Source organism: Neomonachus schauinslandi, chromosome 5, assembly GCF_002201575.2.
Source record: "Neomonachus schauinslandi chromosome 5, ASM220157v2, whole genome shotgun sequence".
Lineage (NCBI taxonomy): Eukaryota > Metazoa > Chordata > Mammalia > Carnivora > Phocidae > Neomonachus > Neomonachus schauinslandi.
Genome location: NC_058407.1, coordinates 175,622,413 through 175,636,990, shown reverse-complemented (window position 1 = coordinate 175,636,990; position 14,578 = coordinate 175,622,413). Strand labels below are relative to the sequence as shown.

General features: G+C 50.6%; 1 protein-coding gene across 2 annotated transcripts; it reads right to left on the bottom strand.

Annotated features, from left to right (window-relative positions):
* Window positions 1–4,480: 4,480 nt before the first annotated feature.
* Window positions 4,481–12,743, bottom strand: ZFAND2A (zinc finger AN1-type containing 2A). Of its 2 annotated transcripts, XM_021680159.1 has the most exons (5): window positions 12,544–12,743; window positions 11,371–11,465; window positions 10,409–10,503; window positions 8,668–8,796; window positions 4,481–4,864 (listed from the first exon to the last, which is right to left on the bottom strand). In XM_021680159.1, the coding sequence occupies exons 2-5, from the start codon at window positions 11,423–11,425 to the stop codon at window positions 4,709–4,711; spliced, it is 435 nt and encodes a 144-aa protein (XP_021535834.1). In that variant the 5' UTR covers window positions 11,426–11,465; window positions 12,544–12,743; the 3' UTR covers window positions 4,481–4,708. The 2 variants fall into 2 exon arrangements, with proteins under 2 accessions (XP_021535834.1, XP_044771125.1); XM_044915190.1 differs by lacking the exon at window positions 12,544–12,743 and having other exon boundaries at window positions 11,371–11,793.
* Window positions 12,744–14,578: the final 1,835 nt, after the last annotated feature.

Sequence of the window (14,578 nt, the reverse complement as noted above, 5' to 3'; positions counted from 1 at the left end):
CAGAAGAAGATGCTCAACTTTGCTAATTAAAGACATATTCTAGTATGGTGACACCATGTTTTCATCAGATTAGGAAAAAATTAAATAGGCAGTTGCTGAGGTCTTGGTAAAACTGATGATGGACAGCAATCTGGCACCTTTTTTTTTTTAAGATTTTTTTTTTTTATTTATTTGAGAGAAAGAGAGAACAAGCGGGGAATGGCAGAGGGAGAGGGAGAAGCAGGCTCCCCCCTGAGCAGGGAGCCCGATGCGGGACTCAATCCCAGGTCCCTGGGATCCTGACCTGAGCCGAAGGCAGACGCTTAACCGACTGAGCCACCCAGGCGCCCCAACTTAGCACCTTCTATCAAAGCATAAACATACATCCTCTTCAGCACAGTGACGCTACCACCAGGAAACCTCTAACATACTGCCCACAGCCTGGCGCAAAGACTGAGACCCGGCCAGTATCTGGCCAGACCATGCCACTGTGGGAGGACGCGCATGGTGGGCAGGAGGTACCCCAGGACCTTGGTACCTGTGGATGACAGAGCTGCCAGCCGGGACACTGAGCAGGGAGTCAGTGCTGTGGAGCACGGCAAGGAGCCGGGCACTTCTACCTTCCCAAGCTTTCACGTCCCTTGGGGCCCCCGACCGCCTACTGACACAGCGCTGGAGGGAAGATAGAGAGCTCCGAGTACAGCCACCCCCCCTTGTCCACGTTTCAGTGCCCACGGTCCCCACAGTCTAGCAGCTGACGACCCCCCTCCTGACACAGCCTCAGGTCAACAGTGGACTAACACTCCATCGCAGGCCTTCATCTCACTAGGAAGGCATTTGATCATCTCACGCCATCGCAAGAAGCGGGGAGTGCAGAACAGTAGGAATTCTGAGGGAAACAGACACCACACTTGCGTAACTTTTATCGCAGTATGTTCTTAGGGGAAAACCTCAGAGACCCCAGGGTCGGTTCCAGACCACAATAAAGCAAATGTCTCCATAAAGGCAGTCAAGTGATCTTTCTGGTTTTCAGTGCACATAAAAGCTGTTTATGCCATCCTGTAGTCGTTAAAGTGTGCAACATTGTGTCTAAAAACCAATGCACGGACCTTAATTAAGATACTTCATTGATACAAAATGCTTTCATCGAGCTGTGAGTCATAATCCCTGATGACAGATCACCATGACAAATAATCAGGAAGTCTGAGATATTTCAAGAATTACCAAAACGTGACAGAGACACACAACGGCTGTTGGAGAACCGGCACCGCAAACGTATTCAACGCAGAGCTGCCACAAAGCCTCAGTTGGTAAGAACAGCGATCTGGGAAGCGCAGGGCAGCAGGCAGCGCGTGGTGTGCCTGGGTAATTGCAGCTGGCCTTTGACCAGCTGGAGTTCACCTTACTGTGCCCAAGGCATAAAATTAGGTCCTACCACAGGTCTGCACGGGGAAAACCGTACATACCTACAGTCCAGTGCCATCCACGGGGGTCCTGGAACGTACCCGGGCTAAGAGGGGACCACTGTACTGTGCCCAAACGTTCTAGTCAAATCTGAAGACAGAAGCATGAGCACTCATAAGCTGACCATGCTCTTCCTGATACAATGTGGGTTTCTGTCCTTTAGTTTGGATGACCAAGAACAGCACCATCCAACAAAACTATAATGCCAGCCAGGCACCTGGGTGGCTGTCAGTTCAGCATCTGCCTTCGGCTCAGGTCATGATCCCAGAGTCCGGGGATTGAGTCCACATCAGGCTCCCTGCTCGGCAGGCAATCTGCTTCTCCTTCTCCCTTGGCTCTTCCTCCGACTCGTGCGCACGTGCATACACACACACACACACACACACACACACACGCTTGGTCTCTCTCAAACAAAACAAAAAAACCCCCGAAACCGTTAAAAAAAAAAAAAAAATGCCAGCCAGCTACCTGTTTCTAAAGTTTCTAGTAGCCACAGTTAAAACACAAACAGGTAAGATTAACTTTATTGCTTTATTTAATCCATCATATCCAAAATATTAGCGTTCAACATGTAAGTAACAACTTTAACGATGACATACTTTATTGGTATTGTCTTCAAAGCTCAGTGTTTTTGATTCTCAATTTGGGTATTAAATTTCCATGAGAAAGGGCTGACCTTTATTTAAAATTTACAGTTGAAACAAGATTCACATACCATACTGGAGAGTTTTCTAAAAAGTGCATCAAGTTAATTGCCTTTAAGTTAAATAGAACTATGGGCGTCTGGGTGGCTCAGTTGGTTAAGCCACTGCCTTCGGCTCAGGTCATGATCCTGGAGTCCCGGGATCGAGTCCCGCATCGGGCTCCCTGTTCGGCAGGGAGTCTGCTTCTCCCTCTGACCCTCCCCCTCTCATGTGCTTCCTCTCTCTCAAATAAATAAATAAAATCTTTAAAAAAAAAAAAAAAAGTTAAATACAACTAAAAATTCAACCCCAGTTGGGCCGACTGCATTTCCCGTGCTCATAAACTGTGGCTAGTGACTACGTACTGGGCAGGAGGGGTGCAGAGAAGTGATTTGTCCAAGTGGGGTCCCCAGACCCACAGCATCAGCATCAGCTGGGAACTTGCTAGAAGTGCAAATTCTCAAGGCCCCCCCAGACCCACAAAACTCTGGGAGGGGAGCCCTCCACACAATTATGAGCACTGGTCCAGAACAAACACCACCAACTAAGACAGCCCACAGAAATAGTTTTGATCACCTATTTGTGGAATGGAAACTGAATAGAAGCCCCTCCCCGCATTGTGTTTTGAGGCTCTGACACCAGGAATAATCGCCTGGATTTTATTAATCCAGGAGCAAGGGGAGGTCTGGATGTATAGGTGGATGACCAGTGGGTTAAGATCAGGACCCAACTCAAATGACATTTTGCTTCATGTTTCCCAATGCCCAGGGTCACAGGACATGGGGCGCTCTCACGGACCGAGGCCGTCAGGGTAAGCCCAGCACTTGCATCTGTATGGCCACAAGGCTGTTCTCTCAGAACAGGGAGTGTGTGTGTGCAGGGGCTGCCTCTGAACAAGGGCCCTTAGCAAGGCAGGCCCACAGCCTCCCCCCTTCCTGGGCTCAGGTGCCTGTCAGAAGCCACAAGATGAAGACCGAGTGCAATCAGCTGTGTGCTTGGGTAAGTGACAGAGGCTTCCAGAACCCTGGGTTCTTACTCAGGCCAGGGCAGAGCTGCCCTCTGAAGGATCTGAGTGTGCCAGATCAACCTTTACGTCACTTTATTTGGGGGGCAGGAGGGAGGAAGCAGAGGTTGATGGAGTAGCTTAGCCTAACTTAGAATATCAATACCCCTCTGTGTATTTTGCCAAAATTTTAACGGCATTTTAACGGCATTTCCGACTCTTTGCCACGAGAAGCACAAAGGCCACAGAGCACAAGTACTGCTACCACGCTAAACACAGAACAAGCTAACGTGCCAGCATGGCTGGTACAGTCGCATCATCTCTTTACTTTCCACTGGACAGAGAACCAAAGAATAGTTTATTGTTTTAGGTCTGTCTTGATTAACCAGGAGCAACTGATCACATAAGAGCTCTAGGCCAAATACGGTTATTTCAGAACCACCTATAAAAATGTTACTGCTAGATACGCTCCATGCTGGACTGAACTGCGTTGGTAATTCGGGCTCGAGAAAGCTCACATCCAGACCTTCTCTCACCCTTCCTTACAACTAAGCCAACGGAGGAGCAAATAACTTCAACCGGTCAGTTATTAACTGCACTGCAATGACTCTTCAATGCTCGTCACTCGGACAAGAACCACTTGGTACAAAGCACCTGTATTTGGGCACGCCCTCTGGACCCACACCTGAGTCGCTGAGCCAGCCAGCTGGCGGGCAGTGTGTTTAACGCTCCCGACGGCTTGGGTTCAGAGGCTCTGGCAGCTGCACACCTACACAGAAAGGCCCGACCAACAGTCATCGACCCCTTCATCGGCTCACCTGGAGAGCTGTGCGCGCAGCAAACCCTCTGCCTGGTTCAGGCCCAGACAACACGAGAAACTACCAGTAACTGAAAGGTAAATTTACGCCTCCACTTCCATTCAACGGCCGGTTCAGGCAAATGTTCTGACTGGAGAAAGGTGCTCTCGGTTATACCACTTGTGAATGGGTTGAACTGTGTCCCCACAAAATTATAGACTAAAAGTCTTCAACACTCAGGACCTCAGAATGTGACATTTGGAAGTAAGGTTGTCACAGATGTAATTAGCTGAAATGCGCTCAGATTGGGGAAGGACAGGACCCTAATCCAGTATGACCGTGTCCTCATAAAAAGGGGACATTTGGACACAGACACACAAGGAAAACGCAGGTGATGAAAGACACAGAGGATGGGGGGGGGGGGGAGACGCCCACAGCCAAGGAACAACGCCCAGAGCCTCTGGGAGGAGCCAGCCCCGCCACACCCCCATCTTGGACTTGTGCTTCCAGAGCAGGGAGACTGTGAACTCCTCCTGTTGGAGCCGCCCAGGCCTCGGTACTTTGTTTTGGCAGCCACTGGAAACAATACAACTAGAATCCAACTTCAATTTAGAATCCAACTTTAATTTTGATTACATTCAGCCAAACTCCTACAAAAAATATTTCACCTCAACAACTTAGTTCGGTACAAGGCTCAAAGTTGCCCTATCTCCACCACAGGGGTCAGGCGCGCCCACTGATGTCACTGTACGTGAGCGACACGCCAGAGCCAGCCTCTCTTCTCACCTGGCTGCGCCGACGGGGCGGCCCCCGTGCTTGCAGCTGTGATCCAGAGGGTGTCTATGCTGAATGCAGAAACTGCCACGGCACTGGTCACAGGCCACCTGCAGCATCTCTTTCTTCTTGCACCCCTCTTTCGAGCACCGGTACATAAAAAGCTGAGAAAGCAAGAGTTGCTTCAATAAGCAATTATTTAACAAGCCCCTAATAAGACTACCAACATTTTTTTTTTTTTAAGATTTTTTATTTATTTATTTGAGAGAGAGAGAATGAGAGAGAGCACATGAGAGTGGGGAGGGTCAGAGGGAGAAGCAGACTCCCTGCCGAGCAGGGAGCCCGATGCGGGACTCGATCCCAGGACTCCAGGATCATGACCTGAGCCGAAGGCAGTCGCCCAACCAACTGAGCCACCCAGGCGCCCCAAGACTACCAACATTTAAACTAGAAATGGTCCTTAGCTACAAGGAATGAAGATTCCAAGATTTCATTCAAACATCTGCCAGGTAAACAGGTGAGTACTGAGGAGACTGGAAAGTTTTAACAAATAAACACAAAAGCAGCACCTTAAGTTGGGGACTCATGTGAGACAACTTGAGGCCTTCTCAGCCAAAAAAAAAAACCTCCGCAGAACCCAGGGGAGTGGGGACCAGGGACATGGAAAGGACGCCAAGCCTGTGACATCGTGTCCAGTCCCACAGAAGACAGCTGGCTCCAGGGGCTCTGGGGACATTCCAGGGAGCTGAAGTATCTATAGTCCCTATACCCGTTCTGTTATTGGGGTTTTGGGGTGTTTTTATTTGCCGGGGGCAATAAGGGTGGGGTGAGGGAGTGATATAAATTCCCAGGTACTGCCGACTCTGTGAAGTAAGGATGTTGGTCAAAAGGTACCCACCTAGAAGCCCGAGGGCAGTACTCCGGCAAAAACGGGCAGGCAGGGACTGCCTTCAGCAACCACAGCATGTGCTCACAGCACAGGGATGCAGGGTGCCTGCCCAGGAGAGCAAAGGAAGGTATGCCCGCCCTGGGGTACGGGGGTGGGGAGAGGGGACGGGCTTGGGTCACAAATCCTGGGTGAGCCAAGAACGAGGAAGACCTTGTCAATTCAGGAGGAAAGCATGCCAAGTGCAGCTGTGATCTTATATAGAGGCAGGGAGGTTTATAGAAGAACTTCCAGAAGGACTGGAGGGCGCACAGCAAGAGTGGGGTGAAGAGAATGGGGTTATGGAGGGGGACTGGGGTTGGCTGGTTAATAAAGGGTTTTGGGTGCTAGGCATCCAGAGCTTATTCTCTCATGTTGGAGGCTGAAAGCAGCAAGCACGAGTTAATAAGACTTATGCTTATTTACTGCAACTGTTGTGTGTTTAATGTAACACGACCAGGTAGTTCATAACTATAAACCAGGATCCATGACTGGAAACTGGGATTTGGGCCTGACAAAAGCCAATTTCCTGGAGACAAGCTCCTTCAAAGCCCATGCGCTTATTTTGGAGAGCAACAAGACAGGAAAAAAAAGGAGCAGGGCATCTCGGAAAAATAACCTGAGTAACCCTGGTAGGGCCTTCGGGAAGGGCAAGCCATAGAGCTGGTCAAGACCAAACCCCAGGAAGGCCTGAGCGGCGCTGAGAATCTGCGGTCCAAGGGGAGAGGGGCACACGTTACGTGCCATCCACTGAGGGCAAGCTCAGTTCGAGTCTCCTTGGACTGCTGGCTAAGGAAGAACAACTGAACACATACTGGATGACTCCTGAAATACAATGCAAATGACAGGAAACAGATTCTCTAAAAAGCCCACAAGGGCCAAGAATAAGGGGGGGGGGGGAACAAACAGCTGCAAGATTTTAGGGGAAAAAAAAAGCACACAAACAAGTAATACTGAACCTGACAGGTACAAGAAAGCCAAATTGTAAGCTGGTGGGGAAGGTCAAGCAGCATGACTATTCATGAAACAAAATCCCCAAAGGCTCACAAATCAGCCGTAGCAGCAGCTCAGGGTGCCGTGGGACTACAACAGGAGAAGTGGTGCGAGTCTGAGAAATAGACCTGCAGAGCTGCACCTGACCCCAGCAGAAGACGCACGCTCGGCAGAGGGTCTGAGAGAGGCTGCTGGTCTGGGAGGTGTAGCAATGGGCAGGACGAACACAAGAAACATGGGAGGGGCACTCAGAAGGCAGTAAGGATTTCACGCTCCCTTCAGAGGGGATGCGAGAGCTCTCTCCACCTGGTTCCACAATCCTGGAAGCCAGAGCGTGCTCTCCAAGCAGGGAGCAGAACGCCTTCTCGGGGGAATCTGATTAGCCCAAGAGAAAGACCTGAAATCACCGCACAGAAGGTGGACTGGGCAGATGACCTGCAGCAAAGGCGAGAGTCCACACTGCCCCCACCATGCTGCAGACTGGGAGATGAAGACGACGTTCACTGTGACGCAGAAAAAACATCCTGGACACAGAATTCACAGGGAAAGAAAACTTACGGAGGAACAAAAGGAGACCTATCCAGGAGGTCCAACACCCAAGAGACAGGAGTCTAGAGAAAATCGAAGAATCCAAGATGGCATTCCAGATGGAAACACTGGAGTTTCCAGTTTAGAAGGGTCCACTGCCTACCTAGCACGACAGATGAAGACGGATCCACACCAGGAACAGTAAATGTGAAGCTTCCAAACTCTGGGAAGGGGCTGGGGTGGGGAGAGAGCCTCCAACCTGCCAGACAGAAAACTGGTCCCACAAAGGACCATGTAGAACAGCTGGGAAATTCTCTAAAGCCACAGCAGAAACGAGAAAATGAACCAGCGCCTGCAAATATTCAAACAAAGATCTGAAAGCCAGGCTGCTATCCCCAGGCAGCTAAGCAAGGAGAAACAGAGAACGAAGACCCAGCGAGATACATGACCTCCTATTTATCTTCCACGGTCCTTCCTAGGGAGCAAGTGGGGCAGAGGCCTCCCCACAAATAAGGGAAAACTAAGAAAGAAAAACACAAGACACAGGAGACTAGGGACCCCTGGTAAGAGAGAGAGATGCAGGAAACTAGGATCTAGCATAAGAAAAATGCAGAGAGAATCTCTCAGCTGTGGAGACCTGTAACACCAGCCCAAGAGCCACCTCTGCTGGGAGGGTGGGGGTGGCAAGAGATACAGCCACGTAGGAACGGGGGGGAGGGGAACTCCATGCTCAGCCCACGGGGTGGTAAACAGGTAATGCCCAAAACTACAGGGGAATAAGACAAACTCAAGAGACAACAATACACACACTTGGAGAAAAAGGAAGTACCCCAAACAAACAAGACTAAGAGTTGAAAGCACCTGCTGTGGAGAACAGGTGCCTACTGTTTTTCCTAACATGATTTACTCCAAATGAACAAATGTAGAGCTTTCACAAAGATACTAATGCTACAAAACAAGAATACTGAATGTTCAAATTCTATGTATCTTTCTACATTTTCCTAGGAGGAGCTTAGGAAAAGTGCACATTAACAGAATGGTTCTAGGGGCGCCTGGGTGGCTCAGTTGGTTAAGCGACTGCCTTCGGCTCAGGTCATGATCCCAGGGTCCTGGGATCGAGCCCCGCATCGGGATCCCTGCTCCTTGGGGAGCCTGCTTCTCCCTCTCCCTCTGCCTGCCGCTCCCCCTGCTTGTGCTCTCTCTGTCAAATAAATAAAATCTTTAAAAAAAACAACAAAAAAAACTAGAATGGTTCTAGAAACCACATTAACTCTCCATCTGGAGAGAAAAACCTAAGAATCCTATAAGGGAAGCAAATCCTAATACAGACTCTAATATTCAAGGGTATGTTCATGTAACTTTAAGAACCTAAGCCATCACAACATGGGAAAACACTGACACATCACTAAGGTTTTATTTTTGTACACAGTTGATTAGGACTACAGATCATACTTAGATAATCGGCCTTTTCCACCCTACGGAAAAACCCACATTCACAGAGTAAACATAATTTGTCCTTACCTTCTCTTTCTTCCGAGGATGGTAGTTACAGTCTCGATCAATGTGCTCACCAACCACCACATCTGGTATCTCTCCCTTTTTTACTGGGACAGGGCTGTTACAAAGTGGGCACACTGGGACCTGAACATCCTAAAAATAATGATAGAAGATGATATTCCAGATTCAATCAAAACTCACAAAAGAAAAAGGTACGACAGCACAGTGCATTGAAAACCACATAAGGTACACACACTGATCTTCCGACCGCTCATTAGAAGGGGACACTGTTAACACAAAGGATTAACAGTAAGGCAACCCTACAGATTCAGGATAGGTGGAATCCAGGGGAATGTAAACATGACAGACTATTAACCAACTGTAGAAATGACCCTGAGACGATCAGTAAAAGGCAGCCAAAGAAAGAGGCCGATGAAATTGATCTGGTCTCAGGGCAGCAGGGCTGTCTGTCCAGCACCATCTCGGTGAGTGGTGAAGCAGCCCGAATCTCTCAGAATGGAGAGAAAGAAGAAAACACTAGCCATAAAGACCCTCCAGTTCCCTTCAATTGCCAACAGCCTATCTGGTTCTTTTGTGGCTTTCACACGCAAGGAGATTCACTCACCTGACAGAGCACACGGCTAGGCTGAGCTCTCAGGTACCTAATGACCCAAGACTGTGGGGGCTCTGGAGGGAAGAACAAAGCACCCAGCAGCTGCATGCACAGCAGTTAAAAAACCTCAGAGCTAAGGCAGGAGCTAAAGAAATTTAGCTCACAAAGAAAACAGAGGTGACAACTGACATCCAAACAGTTAATCAAAGAATTATGGGGCCTACCGTCTGTAGGGGCTGAGCTGAAGGGTCACCCAGAAGCACTCCCTCAGTTGACAAGTCCGCCATATTGAGAAATAAAGCATTACTAATGATCTCTAGCCACACTCTCCCTATCTAGAGACATGGGGAGGTCAAGCCAACAAATAAACTGGGTAATGTGGCCTAGTCATCGGGGCCTGGTAAATGAGTCACCCTCCCCCGCCCTCCATGATGACCTAGAAAATCCTGGCCAACACTAATGAAAGCATGTAACAATGCTAAGTCATCCATGTTTCTAACTGCCATCCCACGGAAGCAGCAGTACAGATACAAAGAAGTCACTAAAATAACCTCTGAACCACCGGAAACAAAATGAATACAGGACCACTTGCAAAGTCAGTAACAGAGGTATCACACCTTTGGACTCACACATGCTGGTTTTCTTAGAGTCCTCTTCATCTTCCCATTTTTACTAGGTACTATTTGCCACTAAATAGGATCCCAAGGCTGCAAAGTTACCCAGATAAGCCTTTTTAATACCTCCCAGATTAGATACCTCGTCAACAATTAAACTATTTCTTGTGCTTCACAAAGATACTGCTATGTTTTTTCTCGACATAACGAATCAAAGGACCAGAATATTTTAACATGCAAAGTAAGCTTTGAAGGTTTGGATACAACAATTTGACTTCAAGAGCCCCTAAAAATGAAACCAGTTGCTTTAGAGCTGTGCCATCCAGAACTCCCTGTCATGGTGGAAACGTGCCACATCTGCACTGTCCAATACAGTACTTCCTGGCCACATGTGGCTGGTGCAACTGAGAAGCTGGATTTCAAGTCTCATTTCATTTTAATGCATTTATTAGCTATATGTGGCTAATGTCTACTATTTGGACAGCACAGCTTTAGAGAGTGAAAAATAGACTCTTTGGAAGGAAGTATGATAAATTACCTTCTTGAATGCAAAGGGACATTTATGTGCAGCACAAGTAAAATGGTCTTTACAGAAATCTTGTTTACATGCATCACATTTTAAGGGAAGAAAATCTAAAACAAAAAAACAATAGCATTTTAAAGATCAGGACAAAAAGAATTACAGAGCACATTAAACAGGTATTTACCTACACTGAGTTCTTTATGCCTATCAAATGTATCCTTGAGGTACCACATGTGAGAAAAAAATTGGGGATCATGAATTTCACAATGCCAACAATACTGAAGAATCTATAAAGCTATGTTTTCTTTTCAAGCTTTTATTTCTTTCTTTTAGAGAGAGGCTGCGGGGGGTAGGGGGAGGGCACAGAGAGAAACTTAAGCAGACTCCCTGCTTAGCTCAGGAGCCCAACGCAGGGCTCCATCTCACAACCCCGAGCCAAAAACCAAGAGTTGGACGCTTAACCAACTGAGCCACCTAGGCACCCCTGTAAAGCTCTCTTTTCAAAAGACACCCATCCCATGTAGTATCACAAATATTTAAGCAGCACACTTGTATCCACTTGGCCTTGGCCCTGGTACCTGGCCTTCAGTAGATGCTGAATAACAGGGCTGAACAGAACCTGCACCTCAAGCCAGCCTCCCAACACTGAAAGGCCAGCCGAGCCAAGACCCAGAGAACAGCTAATTAACAAAACGGCTAGTTCTCCCCGACTAAACAGCTAACAAAACACACATTTTCTAACATTCTCTTAAAAGCACTTACCTAGGGCGCCTGGGTGGCTCAGTTGGTTAAGCCACTGCCTTCAGCTCAGGTCATGATCCTGGAGTCCCGGGATCGAGTCCCGCATCAGACTCCCTGCTCAGCGGGGAGTCTGCTTCTCCCTCTGACCCTCCCCCTTCTCATGCTCTATCTCATTCTCTCTCTCAAATAAATAAATAAAACCTTTTTTAAAAAAATAAATAAATAAAAGCACTTACCTAGCTGTTTGCAAGTTTTTTCTGAACAATGCTTCCCCAAATCAGGGAACTCCATTATGAGGAAGTGTCCAAGGCACAGATGGCAGATAGATCACCTACAAGAATTAAAATAGTTAGGAAAGGTACGGTGGCCATAATTTCAGTCCGGAGAGTTCATAACTTACCGCTAAGAAAATCAACATGTTCTGTGGGAAGCATTCAATGCCCAAGTCATCCTGGGCCCCTGCAGAGCACTAAAGCATCACAAATTCTTGCTGCCTTTCAGCAAAAAGGAGCTTGAGTACAAGTACCAGCTCCTTCAGGATCCATTATGACAGCGACTGTTTTTGGTCCTTTAATTTCCTACTTGAAAAAGCTCACCCAGAATTCAGGTTTGATTAAAACCATTCTGACTCACGTTGACAGGGTTTTCCCATATTCAACTTACACAAACGTCTGCAAAAAGTTGGGCCACAATTTCATGGAATGAGTATACTTGTTGACATACACAAAACCGTTACGAGGCACTAAATCACGTTAGTTGACGACACTATCCCCAAGGGCTTCAACTCGTCCCTCCGGTTCTCAACTCCCTCATGCACTGAGTTTTACTTACACCTTGCTCCCTAAGGACAATCAACCTGGAGTTGAGGAGGGAGAAGAGCAAGTGCGTAACTCACGGCGGAAACCAGGTGGACGTGGGCTGAAGCCACTCTGGAGGGAACTTGAGTCCGTAACAGGCCTCACGAGATCCCTTCCAGGACCCAGCACCCACAACACTCTCAAGAAGTCCCTCCCAGAAGTCAGGTCCGGAGGGTCCACTCCGAGGAGGCTCTGCCATGCTGTCCCCAGCTCCCCCCCCCCGCTCCTCCCCTCGGGTCACGGTGCAGAGGCACTGCCTCCAAAGGGGCTTTCGCCCCGACCGTCACAGCTTCCCTACACCCTCAAAGGACTCTGTAATTCCCGTCCCCGCACCCACTCACTACGGCCCCAACGGCAGGCGGGCTCTCCACTGCCCGCGCCCCGGAGCGCAGGACCGCGGCGGGGGCGCCCGTGGCTGTCTCATCGGGCCCAGCCCTTGACACAGCAGCGGTGAGAGCCCACGGTCGGGGGCTCGTTCGGCTAGCACCTGAAGCCCTCCCCGACGTGCGAATCGGGCCCCCGCGCCCGTCCCCCGTCCCCCCGTCCCCGGACCTGGCTCTCGTCAGGCGCCCGGGCGGCTGCGGAGGCGAGCGGGAGGCGGCGGACACGGGAGGCTGGATGTCCCTCCCAGCGGTCACCCACAAGGGACAAGACCAAAAGGCTGGGGAAAATGGGATCCGAGGGGCGGCCCCGCGCGGTCCAAGCCCGCGGGAGAGCGAGGCATCGCGTATCGCCGCTTCCCCAGCCATTTATGCCCGGCCTCGGGTTCAAAGAGCCGCCGCGACTCGTATCCGCCCGGCGCGCTCCGATGACGTCACCGCCCGGCCGGCCAATCTCGCCCCGCTGAGGCTTGGCTCTCCCGGGGCGCCCCGAGACGTCAGCGCCCGGCCGTCCAATCCCGCCCCCGCCGCCGCGGCCCCGTCGACCCGCCCACTCCTCGCTCCTCCGCCTCCCTTCTCGAACAGTCCGGGCACTTCTCGGAGCCGCTGAGTCACGGTGAGGCGGAGCCGCGCAGGCGCACTCGGCCGGTTGCGCGGCGCGGGAAAGCTAAGTCACGGCGGCGAGGCCGCGGCCGTTTGGCGGCCGTGTGGAGGGGCGGCCTCCCTGGGAGCCGCGCACTCAGAGGGTCCGAGCCCGCGCCGTAGAGGTGCCACCGCGAGGTACGGAGCCGGCACGGCCGCGCGGCGTGGGCGCGGGGGGCGCCCCGAGTGGGAGAGGGGGCCTGACCGTGGGGGAGAGGACGCCTTCCGCCTCGACGGAGGGCTTGCCTGTCCTCGCTTCGTGGGCTCCCCGGGTGCTGCCGCGTCCCTCACGGGTCCCCTCCCCGCGGTCCCCTTCCCACGTCTCCTCACCGTGTCCTCTGTGTTCCTTCACCGGGTCCCCGCCCTGGGTCCCCTCATCATGTCCCTTCGCCGGCTTCCCTCACCACGCCCCCTCCCCGCGTCCCCTCACTATGTTCCTTCACCGGGTCCCCTCACTGCATCCCCTCCCCACATCTCCTCACCGCGTCCCCCCACCGCGTCCCCCTCACCGGGTCCCCTCCCCGCGTCTCCTCCCCACGTCCCCTCATGGGCCCCCTCCCTGCCTCCTCACCTCGTCCCCTTTCTGCATCTCCTCACTGCGTCGCTTTACCGTGTCCCCTTACCAGTTCTGTCGCACTCCCGCCCCCCCACAAACGTGTGCGCGGGTGGCTTTTGTCTCCGAGCGTGTTGTTTTGTGAAGTCCCAGCGAAGTGAATGAGCAGGTGCTCTGCGGGTACCTGGTCAGGCTCGCCAGGAGCCTCAGGTCGCCTCCAGCCGTCAACCCCTAACCGTTTTTCACGTGTTTCTGTTTAAAGACAACTTGCCTTGATACGTTGTTGGTTTGTTCACACTGAACTCGGGGCCAGCGGTGCCTAAGTCATGTCTGAACCCAGCCTGTCTGCTGCTGTTCTCTGTAAGGTGCATCGCGGCCTCCTGGTACTTAGGAAACGGGACAGCACCTCAACTCCGGCCTGAAGGCCACTTGAAACCGAAAGAGTGCCACCAAAAAGCTCAAAAATGTGAAGACCACACACTAAATAGGCTGTGGAGCGGAAGCTTATTTCCCGTGTCAGAACCGAAACAAGAAAGAAGGAAGGTGTCATCTTGCCCCACCTTGACTGGAAGTGTGTTTCTCAGGCAACTCAAGTGTTTTGCTACTCAGTACACGTTGGCGAATAACTGCTGAAGTGCCACAAGTGTTGATTTTGGAGTTACAAATGAATTTAGCAGATAGGCAAATTCACAAATGTGGAAACCACAAATAACAAGAAGTGTGTGTGTGTGTGTACGTGTACATACCCATTTTCCTTAGTCTTTTTCTGGACCATTTGAGGATGTGCTGTAGACATGATACCCCATTACCCCAAATATTTGCGTGTGTATTTCCCAAAAGCGGACACTCCTTCGTAGCCATTCTGTAACCATCCACATGAGGAAATCAGTGTCAAGACAGTATTGAGGTCCAATCCACAGACTCCATTGGATTTTGCCAACTATGTCAATGTCTCTTCTTCTTTTCTGCTCTCGGGTCCCATCCACAATCATATGTGCAGTCTCCTTCATGC

Excerpts from the sequence above, each read along its gene's own strand:
- ZFAND2A (XM_021680159.1), bottom strand. The coding sequence starts at position 11,425 with ATGGAGTTCCCTGATTTGGGGAAGCATTGTTCAGAAAAAACTTGCAAA. Across the intron at positions 10,504-11,370 it reads AAAAACTTGCAAACAGCTAG|ATTTTCTTCCCTTAAAATGT; the intron begins GTAAGTGCTTTT and ends TTTTTGTTTTAG. Across the intron at positions 4,865-8,667 it reads ATCCTCGGAAGAAAGAGAAG|CTTTTTATGTACCGGTGCTC; the intron begins GTAAGGACAAAT and ends TTGCTTTCTCAG.